General features: G+C 37.8%; 1 protein-coding gene across 2 annotated transcripts in view; it reads left to right on the top strand.

The window, feature by feature from the left end:
- PAC (pale cress protein (PAC)) overlaps window positions 1-18,966 on the top strand; it is a 212,460-nt gene that overhangs the window by 12,269 nt on the left and 181,225 nt on the right. For both annotated transcript variants that reach the window (XM_089829354.1, XM_089829358.1), the window contains one exon: window positions 6,894-7,088. In XM_089829354.1, coding sequence (XP_089685480.1) covers window positions 6,894-7,088 — 195 coding nt within the window. The remainder of the gene's footprint in view (window positions 1-6,893; window positions 7,089-18,966) is intronic.

Here is an 18,966-nt window from a genome sequence, read left to right on the forward strand (position 1 = left end):
ACATACCACTGCTACTGGATGTCCGACCATATCCAAAATGACTTACTATAAATAGTAAGTATGCCCAAAGTTGCCTCAAAACCCCACAGAAAGACCTACAGCTGAAACTATCTAGGCCAAATGGCCTCTAATTCCCTTTAATATCCTAGTTAGCCTACGGGACCGTGGGAAATAGGCTAACAACAACATCATGCTATAAATGCTAAAAAGGGGACATTACAGTCCGCCCTTCCCAAAAATTGCTTGTCCCCCAAGCAATAGTCGAACAACAACTCAATCAATCCGCCTGGATTCCAAATGTAGTCATGAACTATATTGCTGTCAGTCAACGTAGGCTCTTGCAACAACCTCTGAAAATTAACCAAGAAGAATCCATAATCAAATTGGCGAATACAACTCACCCAAACTCCAAAGTCAGGAACCCATGAGAAACAATCTCTCGAAATATCAAAACCCAAGTAGAGTAGATAACCCAAACTGCCAACATAGTAAATACCATCAACACATCCCACTAGCCTATGTGGAATGTACAATACAATTCTGCAACAACGATGAATACTCCTGCATGAAACTGCACCAAATACAGAGAATCCACACACTGCACACCTACTGCAATTAACACAACTCTGCAGATCACCGGTCACTCTCTCATAACCATAACACCCATGCACTGCTGATGGTGAATAGTCATTACACGGTAGATAACAAAAACGAGAGCCCAAACCAAACCTTTCTGCCATCAACTCCTCAACACATAGATCAAAAGCAAACCTATGAACATATCCTACAGTATAATGCCGGTAAAAAGAACCAATCCCAGTCAAAGACTCATCTTGCAGACGTGATACAACCAACTGTGACTGATCATCAGCTAAGTTAGAGGATGATATAGCCAAGAGTGCAGAATCAACAACAACATCACTAGTCTCTGTGCCCTCCAAGTCAAACATATCACAATGCTTAGCTGCAGCGCCCAACTCAGTTGAACCTGCCTCTAGTGGAAACGGACCAAATATGCCAATACGAGTGTCGTGGACAGATATATCCTCATCTCCACTACCTCTATCAACCTCGACCATGGACGTCCGCGGATCACCAGACACCACGGTCCGTGATTGTACAGAATCCGGTAAAGACTGCAGTCGCTCTAACTCCATGGTCACCTTAGCCAAATGAAACTGTGACTCCTTGAAAGCCAACTGTGTACTCTCAAGAATCTCAGAAGTCACCTCGAGCTGCTGAGTAAGCTCACTCACCTCATCTTCCTTGGCCAATAATGCATCGTATGCTGTACTCCCCCACTCCATAAGATAATCTCTGTCGGCTACCAACTGCATATAATTCTGTCTCAGAATCCGAATAGCCTCCCATAAAGAGTGGATCTCTGTCAAGGAAAGATAACTACCTCCTTGCTCATCACTAGTAGGAGAACCCCATCCATAAACTGCTAACAACTGACGAGCATCGTTGAAATGCTGGCAAGCGATAGAAATGTCTCGCTCACTAACTCTCATTTGACTAGACACATGATGGCATTGGCTAGACTGTGTCCTACAAACCTCCTCTGACGCACTTTTTAAAAGGAGTATCCTCAAAGTTATTGGTCTCTAGAGTATTACCATCCATATCCTGCGAATCAACTCCAAAGCTCATATCAACATACAGAGTATCAAAAACTGTAGCACTGCTATCCAACTCCTCTGTACCAAAAGAAACTGCCAAGGAAACTAAGTCTTCAAAATTGCCCACTGCATCCTCCTGGATGTATCAATGCCAATATGATCCTGGGACTCATCTGTACACACTGCCAAGTATGAAAGATCATCAACACATTCTAGCAAGAATGGTCGACTGGATATATGAACAAAGCCCAACACCGGTGTATAAAAACTAATACCAACATCGGACAAGCTGCTGGCACAAGAAAAGACAACACCATGCAATCTGCTAATCAAATCCATGATAGCACCCAAACAATCACTGCTACCAAAAAGTGATAAAGATCTCCAGTCAACTGAATCCCAAACGCCAATATAACAATCTTGAGTCCATATCCGTAAACTAGAATCAGTTGGTAACTCAAGCAAACTCCTCACCTGGGTAATATGACCAATACCAACTAACTCCACATACCTGTCTGACATTGTCCTTGTATTCTGGATGTGAATGCAAGATGAACTCGCAACATTATCAACGACCGCATATGATTTGCCTGCCGCAGAAAGCTGAGTATCAGGAGTGCAAGATGAAACTAAACTCAACTCCATGCCATGTTTATCCCTATGTCTCTCCCAGTCCTATAATGCCAATCGAGTATTCACCAAAGAAGCTCGAGTGTCCTCAAGCTCGCGAGAAAGCTTGTCAACTTCCTCCTCCTTGCTCCTCAAGGCCTCTGAATAGTCTCCGACAAGGCTAAGAAGATGGTCACGATTTGATAGAAGATGTAAATAACTCAACTTCATCGTTCCCATTCCTTCCCTAATCGCCTGTAAGTCAACACAAGAAGACTTTTCCTGAACTCCCTTATGTCTACTCTGTAACTAAACATCCGAATGTGATCCTCTATCATATCCCGCATCCTGTCATGATGAGATAATGAAGTCACAATACTGTCTTTGCTCACCTTTAGCTGGCTAGACAAATCATGCGGAGTTCTACCAGCCTCAACCTCATGTGACAAAGCATCTAACTGTGCTTGGTACTCTTTCTCAGCAAAGTCATGAATGCTCACTTTCTGATCAACTGTACTATCCTCAAACATGACAGTATCCTCAACTGCAGTAACTTCATCCAGCCCAACTGTACTGGAATCACTATCTGTGTCAATCACGCAATCTGGTGTGTCTGTGATATCACCTTTTGATGCAACTGGCTCAACCTGCACAACATCTGTAACCCCTTCTGCTTGTGAAGATGATGCAGATAAACTATTACCTGAAGATGTGCTAATGTCTCCCTGTATTGAATCCGCATGTCTGTTAAACTCCTCATATAAGTTTCTGCCTGTCATAGGGAAGGTACGATCCTTAGGCCTATCAATCAGGCTCTTTAACCACGTACATGCCATAGGTGACAAATTCCTCTCTTTTGTCCAAACATACCATAAGTCTTCTGCCAAAAGTTTAGAAATTTCATCCTCCCCCTCAAACAAGATTGTGAACATGATGGAGTGCATCGATGCCAATACTCTGCTGGGATGAAACTCGTCCATAATATTCCAAAATGTATTAAACATCCTGCGAATGTCATTAATACAACCAATTGCCAGCATAATATTTTCAAATCTACACCTTGCAAATACTTCAAGTAATCTTGCCCTCTTTGTGAAATAAGGGTCCTGAATGTTGTCCAACTTTTCAAAGCTTTTTATCATGGCATGAAGTACCTCTTTCATAATTTGATCGTCATAAGAATCAAGGCCAGCTATTATCCTCATGATTTCACTAATGCAAGAGAGAGCTGTAAGTCTTATTACCTCATCATGATGTCTCAATAATCGGGTCTTAACCAACAAACCAAATGTTGGAGATAAAGCTGTTTGCATAGCATCGGGTCTTGACTGATCAAACTTGCTTAAATAAGTTTCCAACTCCTCCAAAGTTCTTAGAAGGTCCTCTATTTGCTGAAATGGACAATTTAATTTCTTCTTTACATTGTGCATTCTTTCTTTCAAATCCTTGTCTCTTGTTAAAGCCATACTGATAATTGAATTCAATCTGAAATAACCCAATCAGGTTGGCAGGAAACCGCTCTGATACCACTGTAATGACCCTCCTCAAATTTGCTCTCAAAAATATTGATGAAAGCTCAAGGAATTTCATCAAACAATTCATATGCAAGGGCGTATGACTGATATAGTATTTTAGCTGGCTTTAAATGACTCTTTCTTCAATTTGCATCAATGAGAATCTTGTGCTAGAAGACTCCAAATGGACTACACAATGACCTAACATGAGTGTGCTACTAATTTTGACAATATTCAGTGCATATATATGATTTAAGCATGAGAAATGAATACCTACAACCAACTGGCATTTTTACAAATAGTTGGTATGCAAACTAACTAGCTGATAAATAATGATATTGAATTGCTTAAATGACACCAGCAACTATTATCTTCTTAATTGCAATGAAATTTCTAATACAATGCTCATGAAATATGGCCAAGACTTTTGGCATTTACATGGATTACAAAATGATAATGCTGGTATAATGCACACTTACAGCTGAAACTTATAATACCCTAAAAAACAATACTAACAAGGGAACTTGATTGTAGATGGCTGTAATAATTTCCTTCAATGCTGCACCTTCTGCTTTGCTTTTCCGATTTGCTTTTTTGAACTGCTTTTTTGGATTTGCTTTTTGAACTGCTTTTACGGATTGCTTTTTCAGCCTGCTTTTTCGGTTCTGCTTTTACGGATTGCTTTTTCAGCCTGCTTTTTCGGTTCCACTTTTTCGGACTGCTTTTTCGTATTTGCTTTTTCAGACTGCTACCATGTTAAATCTCAAGACCATATCTTTCAATGGTGTCAAAATTTCCAACTTGAAGGGATTTCGTCCTTCAAACTATTGAGACATAATCTCCAGAAAATTTCCAATTTCTTTGATATTTCCAAGCATACTAAAAAGAAGCTCTTCCCTTTCTTTTATAGTGTTCTCACAAGAGCTCAATCCTTCGTTTTCTCCATGTGAGATAAAACATCACTCCTTTTATGTAACTTATGTCTCCAATGTGTTATAAAATAAAGGGGACTCTTTTAATTTAAATATTTTCCACAAACTATAGTCTATGCATTAATAAATTTAAATATTTAAATTTAACTTTATAAAATAGCTTTATCAATGCATAACAAATCTTATCAATGATAAACAAGTCTTCTTGTTGATTTTAATCAATTACCATCGACATACCGCTGCCACTGGATGTCCGACCATATCCAAGATGACTTACTATAAATAGTAAGTATGCCCAAAGTTGCCTCAAAACCCCACAGAAAGACCTGCAACTGAAACTATCTAGGCCAAATGGCTTCTAAGTCCCTTTAATGTCCTAGTTAGCCTACGAGACCGTGGGAAAATAGGCTAACAACAACATCATGCTATAAATGCTAAAAAGGGGACATTACACTTTATACTCACCATAATTGAAAAGAATATCATGAGACTTGATTTTCTTATATATATATATATATATATCTTGAGGATATTACTTCTTATAATGAGAAAATTCATATGCACTTTATCTTCCCTAGCTAAGATGGAGTGTTGAGACAAATAGCTATGGTTCAAAAAATTGCATTGATCACATGAGACCATACTCATGTATGTATACATGTTTATGCAGAACACTGATATGTATATGTACATGAATATAGTCTGAATATTCTTAATGGAGATTGCAGCATTCAGAACTGCCAATGCATATTATTATTGAAGTAATATCTCAGATTTGAATTCAGTAAACAATCGTAGTATATTGATTGCAAAAGACTTAGTTAAAGTCTTAATGGCATTAGTTCTTGTTATGACTAATCATCGGGTGTGACCATTCCATCGAAGAGGTACATTGGTGAATGGACATGTCTCCATTTGGAGACATGCACATTCACCCATGTACCCATCCAAAATCATATATAGTATATGCCGCCCAATATTGCAACATAGAAATTGATTAATGTGTGCAGATTGAAGGCAATACAGATGCCAATCTTGAATAAATATTTTATCATCATTTGCATTGAGTTTTATATATATTGTGCAACACTTGTATACTTCATTGGCATTGACTGTACCTGCAGGAAATATACATAATTCAACAATGAAAAGGAAATCTGTAAGTAAACTTTACACCCTATACATATAAATTTAAATTACATTAAAATTTATAGAAAAATGATTTAAAAAACGTACATATTCTTCAAATTTTTTTGTCAAACATAGATTGAAATGCTCTCAAATGATTCAACATAGAGTTGAAATGCTTTCAAATAATTTGAAATCATTTACATGAAACAAGAAAACAATAGAAGATATTTTAAAACTATAAAATCAATCTCAGCAAACCTACTTGAGAAAGAGATTTGACTTCTAAAACTGGTTGGAATCCTCTTCGAATCCACTCAAATCCGCCTTCAAATAGCTTGCAATCACCAAAGAATGCCTTGGAACCCTTCTTCTCTCCACTCCTTAAGCCTCTAAACGCACATATGAAAACAGGTGAAGTAAAAAATTAATTTTTTTTTGCCTATATCCTTGGCTTGCACACGCGGATGAGTTTTTGTTAAAAACTCGCAAGTTTTTATTTGAAACTCGCCAAAAACCCTGTGATTGATCTACAATTTTTTGCTGGCAGCTGAAAACTTGCCCGCCCAAAATACTTGGTGAGTTTTGAAAAATGCAGAGTAATCTGTGATGATGCCAACTATGTGCAAAGCTTTCTTTAAGATTTTAGTTCTCTATTTCTTCTCCTGGCCGTCCTTTCTGTCTTTGTTGCTATTTGATCTCCAAGGCACCCTAGCTTCAGTTGTTTTTATGTTGCATTTTCCGACTTTTTAACTTGCTGCTATCTATGCCATTAGTTTGTCTTCTTTATGAGTTGATTGTTCATCACCATTTCTACATTCTTTTTAGCTTATCTTTCATTCAGGATGTCTCAGTTGTAATTGAACTGAAAGAAAGATTTTAAAACGTTGCATGTAGATGAGGTTTCACAGAAAATATATGGATATTTTTTAATTTCAATTTACAAAAGCAGCATTTTGGTAACCTTATATTTCCTTGAGCTTTGAAAGTATATCTGGCTTGTTAGATACTCTGTGTTTGATCAGTTGTTTCTAAAGAGTTAATAAAGGTTATCATATTGTTTTGACAATGTGGAGTGCTTTGCACAGGAGTGGCAGGCAAAGCAGCGTGAAAAAACAAAGGAATTACAGAGGAGGAGAAAAAAAGAGGAAGCTGAGGAGGAGAGAAAAGTGAAAGAGTTTCGAGAAATAGCTTCTCGTTTTACTGATTACACAGACAGAGAAATCAGGAGCGCCAAACATTTGGTTGCAAATTTCATAAAGGCAGGTGAAAATGTTGAAGAGGTATGCTTCTTTGGGTAGACCGTTTCTTATTAGGTAGACAACAGTTGAAGTGGTTCTTGGTGACAAGCAAAGGAGTTTGAATCATGCAGACTTAAGAGTCCACATATTTGAATATTTACTAAACATTTACGTGTTGGTATTTCCTCCATTATTTTGAAAGTTCTCTTAGTGCATAACTTAATAACACCAAAATTAGTATTCCAAAATTTCAGTGGATCAGTTATAGTCAGTATTTTCTTCATTCTGATTGTGTTATCAACCCAGTTAAGTATCGTTTTGGGCTAATTGTGAAGTTGTCAAAAATGTTGGTAATCTTTTGTCAAGATCAACAATGTTGCAGATTGCTTGACAGGGGAGAAAAATAATGGATAAAATATTAAAAAATTGTTAATGGTTGTAGCTTCAATTGGATGATTCCAATCAATGAAATCAAATGTTTGAATGGCCTATTGGCCTTAAACATTTGATATCTTTCTTTCGCTATTGTTATTAATTATGAAGCATTATTATTATTGATAATAAAATTGATAATAAATTACTAAAGTATGTATATATATATTATATCTCATATATAATATACATATATTATCTATATCTCTGTATATAAATATGTATATTATATATCAAATAGATTATACATATATACATTCAAATCATATATAATTTATTATCATTATAATAATACATTGAGCAAATATTAATTGTGATAATTAATATGAGTTAAAAAGAGACATGTCTCTATAGGAGACATGCCTCTTCATATCATATATATATATATATATATATTTCATTGTAAGAGTAACTTGAAATACACAGAAATAAAGAAGTACCATTACAAGTTACAGTAGATTCATAATCTAGGATCTTTAACATGGTATCGAACTAGGATGTTTACTGGGATAGTTGGTTGGTTGCTTGGCAGTACGGACGCCTTCACAGGTCGGTGGTAATAAGGATACTATAATGGTTTTTGGGTAGCCACATTTGTGGATCCAGGCTATGGATTAGAGAAAAGTAGGATCGTGTATCTGCAGTGAATGGGTCCAACAATTTTTGACTTCAATTTTGAGTCCTGCATCTCACTGTTGGAGCCGATGCAAATGAGATTGCAAAGTTGTTGAGTTCTGATATCTATTGTCGCATCCCTTATAATTTCACTGTGGGCTTGTGCATTCAGATCTGCTGTTGAGAGATTTTATTCTTTCAACCCCTGTAACTGGGTAAAAGAGTTGGGCTCGTGTTAACAATGTTGTACGAATTCAATTTGAGTCACCAATTTGTATTAGAATTAAAGTCGAGCCTAGTGCCTTGTTTGGCTTGGGAGTTGCGCTCCTTCATGTATGTGAGGAGGCATTACAGTGAGGAGCATTGCGTGATGGGAGGTACCATATGAGTCTCCATGGTTGTATAGAACATGCACTATCAGACATTCTAATTTTTGCTGCTTTATCTGGTGCGACTATAGGAAACTTTTGGTTTCAATAACCTCTTCTTAGCATTATCCACACATTTATTAAAAAGGAAATCCAAATAGAAGCTTGATGTCCACATTGAGCAAACAAATGAAAGGCATTGAATGAAGAATAGTTGGTTGCTGGTTTGATTGCACCGAGCTGAAGTTAAAGAACATTCCTTGCCATGTGACATAGAGGCCACATAAGTAGGATCTAAAGCCTCCCTAGTAGTTGGTTCCAGTGTCAGGTATGACCTCGATATCTTAAGTGTGTCAGGTATGACCTCAAACTTATTTGAAGATGATTTGATTCTAAAGCATACTCAAACATCTCGTTCTAAGACAATTTCCCAATCTCTGATAACTTTATAAAGTATAAATGGGATGAGCAAAAGTATTATTCATATTACTAGCAAAATGGTTTGGAGACACTACCATATCTCTACTATCATTTGTAGATATTTCCGATAAATGATTTGGTGAGGCAGAGTGTATAACCTTGCTGGTGCACTGTTGTTTTGGTAGAAATTGTGGCAACAAACATTCCTTGGTTTGTTGGCATTAGCGTTCTGCGGATGGAATATTGCCTTGACCAACCATTGGCACTAGAAACATGTGCAAATTGTGGATGGGCTATGATAGTATCCCCAAACAGAGAATCATCACCAACAGAAAGTTGGGAAAATTGTGTGTTATCAAAGTCAACACTGTGGAACATGTTATCTAATCATTTGTATTATCATTTAAGTCGATTAAATAGAAATATTAGAATTGGAATGTGAAATAATCAATGAAATATCAAACTAAAAGTGATGCTAGTTTTCCAAAAGAAAAGTTTTTTTTAGAAGAGTCTAGAAGCAGTGCACACAATTCATTAGAGCTGCCACCTTGTGAAATCATCTCCATCCAGTTCACATCATGAACATTGCACGTGAGCTGTTTGGAAACTTGTTGAGTTTCAGTCCCATCTAAAATATTGAAATAGTTTTTCAAGTCTTCCTTCCATGTCCAAGAGAATTTTCATTTGTGTTCACATAGTAAAGTGGAAATGGCTTCAAAAATCCTTTATTAAATGTTCATCAGTTAGAGGCAGTCCACTCTATATGTAACCTGCGTTATGAGGAACACTTACAAGAAGCACCATTTGATCAAGGCATTAAATATAGAAGTTGTTCAATAATACACAAGACTTGTTTGACCAAATGTTGATCATGGATGAAGTTGACATGGTATTGATTTGCTCACAACATACTTCAAAGCAGATGTTGTCACTTATGAAATACCATCAGATTCGATATTAATGAGCATAACAGTGGCCAATGATTGGAATTGTTTAATAGATTCCTCCACTCTCGGCAAAGGAAGAAGTGAGAAAGAATTGTTTCTCTTTCTTAGGGGATATTGGGTTTGATGTTGTGGATTTCTCAGGCAAACAACAACATAACATTGGCTCCTATTGAGGGGAGTATGGACAAATATATATATATATATATATATATATATATTTACTTGGCATCTAGAGCATAAGTTTGAGAATTTTATCTAGGAGGCATAATCCTTGAACTATCTTTCCCTTGCACCATATATAGTAGATAGGCATTATGATAGGATGTTAATCCAGAATATTGTGGAATTATGAGTACATATAATAATTTCGCATTTGCTTCAAATTGAAGGTTGTTGCAATCAAGAATGGTCTGCTAATGTGGATCAATTAGGATTGCAAACTTGGAAGAAACAATATGCCAAGATTAAACAAATTAGAAAACTCAATGATGGGCAAATAAGCAAACTATTTGATTGTATCGTAGGGACATTAGATTGCTCATGCAGATAGCTAGGGGCATCAGGTTGATGGCAAATGTGGTGACAGTGGCGAAAGTGATGATTGCACAAGAACTACTACTACAATTAACGCAGCTGTAAAGATGAGTGAAAGTTGATTGATTACCTCTCGTTGGACTTGATAGTGACTGAAAACTCTATAAAATGGAGTAAGTGGGAATTTCACATTGTGGGGGGAAATAATGACAAATGTTCCATTCCCATTGATTGACAAATGCCCATAGGGAGACATTTTCTGATTTGTTGCATATGGACCTTAATTGGAGCAAATTGTATCAAGGATGTTGATGTGCAAATAAGTATTTATTATCCTTAAGTATTACATTTATCTATTCACTGTAGTCTCTCTCTTATTTGTATTTCTATAAGAGCTATTTGCCTTGATCTTTTCCCGTGTCTTCGGTTATGTTCTTGCAGGAAAAGAAGAATAATACATTAGGGATGCTAGCAAAATATTGTGTAGGATTCTATCTTATGACAATAGCTCCAAAATGGTTTTGGATCTAGGATTCATTAGTCATATGTTGATCATGCTAGATAAAGTGAGGCTATTGGAGAAAGAAATCTTCTATGGTTGGGATTATGAGTAGCCTTCTATAACAAGAGGGAGCCTAACATTTCATTAGAGGAAACCCTAGACAAAGAAGTCAGGAGGTTGATGCATGTACTTGAAGCTTTAGGAGGGAACCACATTATCCTTAATGTCTAGTGTTGCCAAGCTTGGAGATAAATCAACAAGTTTAGTACATCCGCTCATGTTACTACGAATCAAGAGAGAGTAGACCATGTCAAGATGGATTTTTTAGTGATTAAGAAACTATAGCAGTCAAAGAAATATGATTCATGAGATGAAGTTCCATCCTTGTGCCAAAGTGAAGGTTATATAGTATTGAAGACAAGTTTGGAGTTTAACCAAAGCCCTTATTGAGAGGGAGACTCAACATTAATGATTACTTGAGATATACTATAATGCATCCTTCTTCGTGAGAGAGAAGCTTAAGGTGAAAATCTCTGTTCCACCCTCTAGAAATGTTCATGGTTTGTGTTATGTGAGTTACTACATAACTTTGGGAAAACATCATGGAAGGTGACGATCTTTCACTGATCTTTGTTTGTGGTTACTATAGTAAGGTGACGATCTTACAATAGCTCAAAAACCTTCTATCATGATGGATATCATATGATTGATGTCTAGCAGATCATGATAGATTATATCTTGTAAATCAATAACAATTGAAAGGTAGATATCATCTAATAGTTATCTATGATATGCATTGTATAGATATATCATGGTGGATTCAATATCCGTGGACAAGCCATGAATTATAATTTTGCTATGGTAAGTATCATATAAGTTAAACGTGTATACATACCTTATGGACATTTTGAGTACTTGGTGAATACCATGAAACTTGATATTCACAAGTCATTACGTTGAATATCATTAGATAATGGTGAATATCTTGTAATAAGATATCTATGGATATGCCATACCATCTAATGATCTATATGGTGGCTATATTGTAGTAAGATATCCATGGATATGCCATACATTATGGTTGACATCTTGTAGAAAGATATCTGTGGATATGCCATACATTATGGTTGACATCTTGTAGAAAGATATCCATGGATATGCCATACATTATAGTGAATATCTCCTGATCAAAGATATTTGTGGACATGCCATACGATTTGATAGTGCATATCTCATTTATATAGGTTATTGATAAATGACATGGTGTATGCTATGAGTCTTAGTATGTGGACACACCATGTGCATATATTTTTCTTTGGTAGACATCATGAGACGTGATGCCATTTCACATACCAAGAAAATATACGAGTATGGTGAAATTCATATGTTGATATTCTTGCGTATACCATACTCCTAATGTTACCATGAGGTAACAATAATAAACTGTGTTGTTTATTTGGATAGAGATCATCCTCCCTAGTTAAGAGGGAGTGTTAATGATTGTAGCTTCAGTCGGATGATTCCAATCGATGAAATCAAATGTTTGAATGAAATCAAATGTTTGAATGACCTATTGGCCTTAAACATTTGATTATATCTTTCTCTATAATTATTAATTATAAAACATTATTATTATTGATAATAAAATATTAAGTATATATATTATCTATTTATTGTTGTGATATTGCTATTAGGATTTAACTATGTGATTTTGAGTCAAACTCATTGACCCATGTTTCATGAGTAGTGATTCAACATGAATCCATCTCTCATGAGAATAAATGGAACACTTAGCACTCATTGGATCTAGGTGATGCTCACAGGGGTGAAGCATCGAGACTTCCCGGGAGGTCACCCATCCCAGTACTACTCCAGCCTGAGCGCACTTAACTACGGAGTTTCCTCCATGGTTAAACCCAAAGCTTGCAACCTCATTTGCAAAACCTTCACCAAGTGTTGTGCCTTATGAACCATTCATTAGAAAGCCCCTCAAGCTCATCAATTGATAAGTAGGAGATAATTTTCCACAGTAAGTCAAATTGTGATATTGCTATCAGGATTTAATTGTGTGATTTTGAGTCAAACTCATTGACCTATGTTTCATGAGTAGTGATTCAACATGAATCCATCTCTCATGAGAATAAATGGAACACTTAGCACTCATTGGATCTAAGTGATGCTCACAGGGGTGAAGCACCGAGACTTCTCGGGAGGTCACCCATCCCAGTACTACTCCAGCCTGAGCTCGCTTAACTACGTGAGGTCACCCATCCCATCACCTAGATCCAATGAGTGCTAAGTGTTCCATTTATTCTCATGAGAGATGGATTCATGTTGAATCACTACTCATGAAACATGGGTCAATGAGTTTGACTCAAAATCACACAGTTAAATTCTGATAGCAATATCACAATTTGACTTACTGTGGAAAATTATCTCCTACTTATTTATTGTTTTCGGTAAACTCTATATTGTAGCTGACAGGTAGAATTGTATCCAAAAGGGCGTGACGGTTGAGTCACCCCTTCGGAAAAGTATATGTACACTGTCTAGAAGGGACTTTGGAACATCACCATAATCATTGGAATCATTGTAATGAGCATGATTATATTGTAAGCATTGGAGTGCATATTGCGTATATGAATAAAGTATCTATTCTGTGTTATATCTTATTGTACTACATGCAATAAGTATCCTTTTACCATGCACGGTAAACATTTGGTGCCATTGCCAGTCGAACCTGGAACGAAGGAAATGTTATGAAGATTAATGCCGAACCTGCTTAACAAGGATCGGAATAAGATAAAAGATAAGGATGAAATATGTACAACACAAGAAGTTTTAATTTTAGCACAATAGGCAGAGCGCAGATAGAAGCTTCAGCAGATTGCCGATGGACATCGAGGGGGTGAAGGGGCATAGACGGAGGGAGTGCATTCACCTAGCAGGCCAAAGAGTGATGAGGAATTGCTAGAAGAGACTCAACAGCGATTGAATTTGGTGGAAGAAACAAGGGAGGAGTTCCTTAACTTGTATATGTTGAGGGTAGAGCATCCTAACGGAAGAGAAGCAACTCACATGGCTCAAAGAGCTAAAGGAGCACGAGCGTGGAGTGAACTCTTTGTTCCCGATACACCTGATGAACGGATACAGGTAGAGAATCGAACAACTTCGCTTAAAGATTTTCTTTCACAAGGTAATGCGGTTGTTGGAAGCAAGGCAGTTGTCCGAAGCAGTGCGGTTGTGCAGAACAACGCGAGTGCTCAGAACAACACGAGTGCTCAGAACAGTGCGGGTACACAACAAGTACCACAGAATCAAAAGAAAGTAGCAATGGCAGGACCAAAGGAGAAATTGCCAAAGTTTAATGGTGACGGGACAATAGATTCGATCAGGCACTGCAAGACATGTGAAACAATATGGACAGCTAATGGTGTAACAGACGAGGATGATTGGGTCCGACAATTTCCAGCGACCCTATGAGGTGCGGCAATTGATTGGTTTGCAGACGTGGATCCTCAAAAATTGACTACATGGGTAGATGCTAGGAAAGAGTTCATAGCAAAGTTCCGATTGCTAAGAGACGATAATGAAATCGTAGTAGAAATATACAACACAAAGCAAGGGAAGAATGAAATGATGCGTGCCTATGCAAGGCGGCTGAAAGAGTTGGTGGAGAAGATGAAGAGCCAATTGGCTGACGGATTGAAGAAATGATGGTTTGTTGAGGGGCTACGACCGACTTTCAAGAAGAAAATGAAGATTGTACCTCCAACATCATATGCAAATGCGTATAATTTAGTGATGGATCTGGAGAGTGAACAAAAAACAATCAAGAACAAGAAGCACAAATTGTTAGATTCAGGCGATTCATTGTACGAAAGTAGCAACAATCATGAAGAATCAAGCAAGAAAGTTCGAGCATTGCAGAAGGATATGCTATGGATGATGAAAGAATTTGAAAATTTGAAAAAGAATCCTGACTTGGTGAAGGGAGAATTGTGGTGTACGCACTGTAAAAAGGAAGGACACACAAAGGGCTCATGCCCAAAAAAACAATTCTGTGATATCTCCCAGGTTGTGGGACATTCCATAAAGGAATGCCCGTTTAATATGAAGTCAAAATGACACCAATAAGTATTACTGATATAGGAAGTGTCCGCTGGAACAAACACGAACAACAAATGCAACCTTAGGAGGATATCACAACAATAATTGGCGCAGAAGGGGTGGTAATAATAATAACAATAATAACAATGGAGGTCGGAGTCGGATATATTACAACGTGAGTGGATGGTCGATGATATAGTGCCGTGCATACAACTTCTGAGGGCACTTCGTCAGAGATTGTACCACGAAGGAACGTTGTAGCTGTTATGCAGATGGTGTGGTCTAGGAGACCATGAAGATTCGGAACGCTCGAAGCAGGGGGTAAATTTGTTAAGCGTCGAAACATGTGATGAGGAAGCACTAGCCATTACATGTGAGAAAGCTAAGAAGGAAAAGTACCTTGATGTAGAGGGAGAAAAGAAGAGGTTGCCGCAAGCATGAACAGAGTTGGAAAAACGAATGGAAACAAGGAAGTTGCAAGCAAAAGACACTGCCGATACCTCGAAAGAGGAACCTAGCTGAACAAAACATGAGAAGCCAGGTAATGCAAATAGAAGTTCCTATAAAATTAAATGACCTTACAATGCCCTAGTTATAGACGACGATTCCGAATATGACATCGCTTCTGAAAGCAATGGAGGAAATAGGAAAGGACGGTAGTGGAATGATTATAGTAGACCCAATGCGATTGGCACTCACGATGGGAAGGCCTCCGGCAGTAGTCGACATGGGTATTCTGGGAAGTGTACTTACAAACACAATTGTGGATGATGGGTCAGGCGTGAATGTGTTACCAGAAGATATATAGAAAAAGTTGGGACAACCTATGTTGTGGCCACCTACATTCCAGTTACTCACTGCGGATTAGCTCTTAATCAAATCGTTGGGAGCCTTGATGGCACAGCCGGTAACTATTATAATGCAACCATTTTTATTAGATTTTCTAGTCATTCCATTGAAAAAAAGGGTATGACACTATCCTTGGACTAGGTTGGTTGGTACAAGCAAAAGTGAATCATGATTGAAAACAAAATACCCTATCCATGGAACGCGGAGGTTGAAGATTTATAATTGATCTGCACACACAAATGGTAGGTGAGGAGGTGGTGTCATCAAATTTCGAAAGTGAAGGTGACGATGAAGGAAAGAAGAGAATGGAACCGGACGAAGGAGTATTGAGATTAGGAGGGTCGAATGATGACGACCTAGACTCAGTGAACGGCCTATTCTAGTGGTAGATGGAGGATTATGAGCTCTTTCCGAGCTGTAATATGTTAAGGGTTGACAAAGGTGAGAAAGGTGAGGAAAATGAATGTCTGAAGGAATACAGAGAACCAGAAGAAGGAAAGACAGTTACGACTGAAGTTGAAGGGAAGAACATACAGTACGAACCTAGCGAATGGAAAGATTCCACTGTACGGTACATGGTGACGGACCACGCAGAAAGAAAATGTTACACCACACCACGGATTTAGTAGAAAGGTGGCAGCAACAAGAAAAACACATCGTATGGTTTGCACAGGAAACGAAGAGGAAGGGCTTAATAATAACTTCAGCAGTATGGAGTGAAGGTTCTAAAATCAAGAATATAGTCATTGATGGCAAGGAGTGGCAGTCGACAGAATTCATGGTACCAAGTTCGAGGATTGCGATAAAAAACAAGCTTAGAGATATGGAAATTCTGAGGGAGAGATTGTATAATTTAAATAAACTTGATGAATGGCGATTGCAGGCACAATGGGCCATGAAGGTTACACAGAACAGGCATAAGGCATGACATGATAGGGACTTGAAGTTGAACAGATTTCAATCGAGATAATTAGTGTTGAAGTATAATGGGCGCAACAAGATTAGACTAGGCAAATTTAAAATAAAGTGGGTTGGGCCATATAAAATCCGTGAAGTGGGAGATAACAGAGCAATAAAATTATGGATGCTCGATGGGAAGGAAGTAGTTGATGTAGTGAATGGGTCGAAGTTGAAAGTCTATCATGAAAGAAATAATGCACCTTCGTGGACGAACAATTGAGAGAGTATAAAAGTAATAATTATTAATGTATATATGTAAATATAAATAATAAAGAATAGAAATTTGGAAGAAAAGTGATGATAAAATAGTAACTGAAGGTCATATATTGAAAAAGCACTTCTAGAAGGAGATGACCATATCGTACGGCTTGACAAAAGGTGTATGGATTAAAACCACTATACAGTCACAGGAGTATCAAGAAAGTGACCACACTGTACGGATAAGTGGAAAAAAAGTTCTAGCCGTACAGGTACATGCGAAAGACAGACTTAGTTGTACGATCGTATGGTAAAGGGAACATGGCCACCATAAAATAGAGCTGTATGACCTATCAAGGGATAAATTATTAAAAGAGTACTACAAAAACCATTGTACGACTTGCAAAAGAGGTACTAATACTAAAGTAGTCACCGTACGACCATATGGATAGAAAGAGAGCCCATAGCAATTGTCGAACAAATACATACCATACGGTCTATATAAAAACCATAAACAAGAAATGAGATAGAAACCATACGGCCCAGGAGAAGGTTACATGATCCATCAAAACACTGTATGGCCACATATTGAAGGAGATCGTGTGGATGCTGGAGGAAAAGAAACTTGACCGTATGACCACATATTGAAGGAGACCGTACAAACGTTAAGGGAATGAGAACCTCCATAGACCGTATGGCCGTATGACACAAGTGGGTAACACAATTACCGTACGACATGGGAAGAGCACTGTACGGATAGCTATAAAAGGAAAACATTGCCGTACAACCATTGTTAAACAAGGTAGAGGTGACCGTACAGAATACATTGTGGAGGCAATACATTGTATGACGCAACAAAATATCTTATAACAGTTCAAATACAAGAGACGACCACTGTTCGGACACAGAAGAAGGGTGATAGGAGGTTCTAAAAAAACGACGACAAATCAAAATAGTTCATAATGAATAACATATGGTGTTGAAGGGAAAGACATAAGCAGGTAGTGAAGAAAACATAAGTGGTTGGTTGAAGAGTATGGAATTGGAAGAAAATCACAAAAATGTGTGTTCCGTGGACTTTTGTGTGGGTTTGAGGGTGCTAATTTGGTCTGTGTTTGGGGCTTTGCCCCAAGACCCTATGGGGGCGCTGCCCCTTGACCCTGCTGGCTAGACCCATGTTAGTTCAGTTATCAGTCGTGGGAAGTGTGACTAGTCGATGAGACTTGGAGTTGCTGCAGGCATAGAGTGTCTGTGCCAAAGGTGGAGAGAGCACTGAAGCAAGCCTTTTGAGAGGGGTGATACACTTTGAGGCACTTGAAGTAGGTGTTGGACATGAGGTTGTGTTGGTGGATGCATAGAGAGTTCCGGAGGAGCTGATCATCCAGTTGGAGGCAGTAGAGTGACACTTGGCTTAGCGTACGCAGGAGTAAGCAGAGAATGCGGCACGGGTGGCTATCAAGGTCAGATTGGCTAAGGTGATAGTATTGTGTTAGCAGAGGCTACAGATGCAACGTGTTTTTGGAGACCAGTTTGGTGCAGACACGGGAGAAATGTGAATGTGATGTGAAGGAAAAAGATCTATCCAATTATAGTTAGTCATAGTTAATGTATTCCATTTTGTTAATCTGTCTCGGTAATTTTGTAATTGTCGTCCAGAGACGATTATACTTTTTGGGGGGATGATGTTATTGGTAAATTCTATATTGTAGCCAATAGGTAGAATTGTATCCGAAAGGGCATGATGGTTGAGTCACCCCTTCGGGAAAATATATGTACACCGTTCGGAAGGGACTTTGGAACATCACCATAATCACTGGAATCATTGTAATGAGCATAATCATATTGTAAGCATTGAAGTGCATATTGCATATATGAATAAAGTATCCATTCTTGTTATAGCTTACTGTACTACATGCGATAAGTATCCTTTTACCCTATACGGTAAACATCTATATATATATATATATATATATATATGTATGTAT

Source organism: Cupressus sempervirens, chromosome 1, assembly GCF_028749045.1.
Source record: "Cupressus sempervirens isolate cs-2001-9-10 chromosome 1, ASM2874904v1, whole genome shotgun sequence".
NCBI lineage: Eukaryota > Viridiplantae > Streptophyta > Pinopsida > Cupressales > Cupressaceae > Cupressus > Cupressus sempervirens.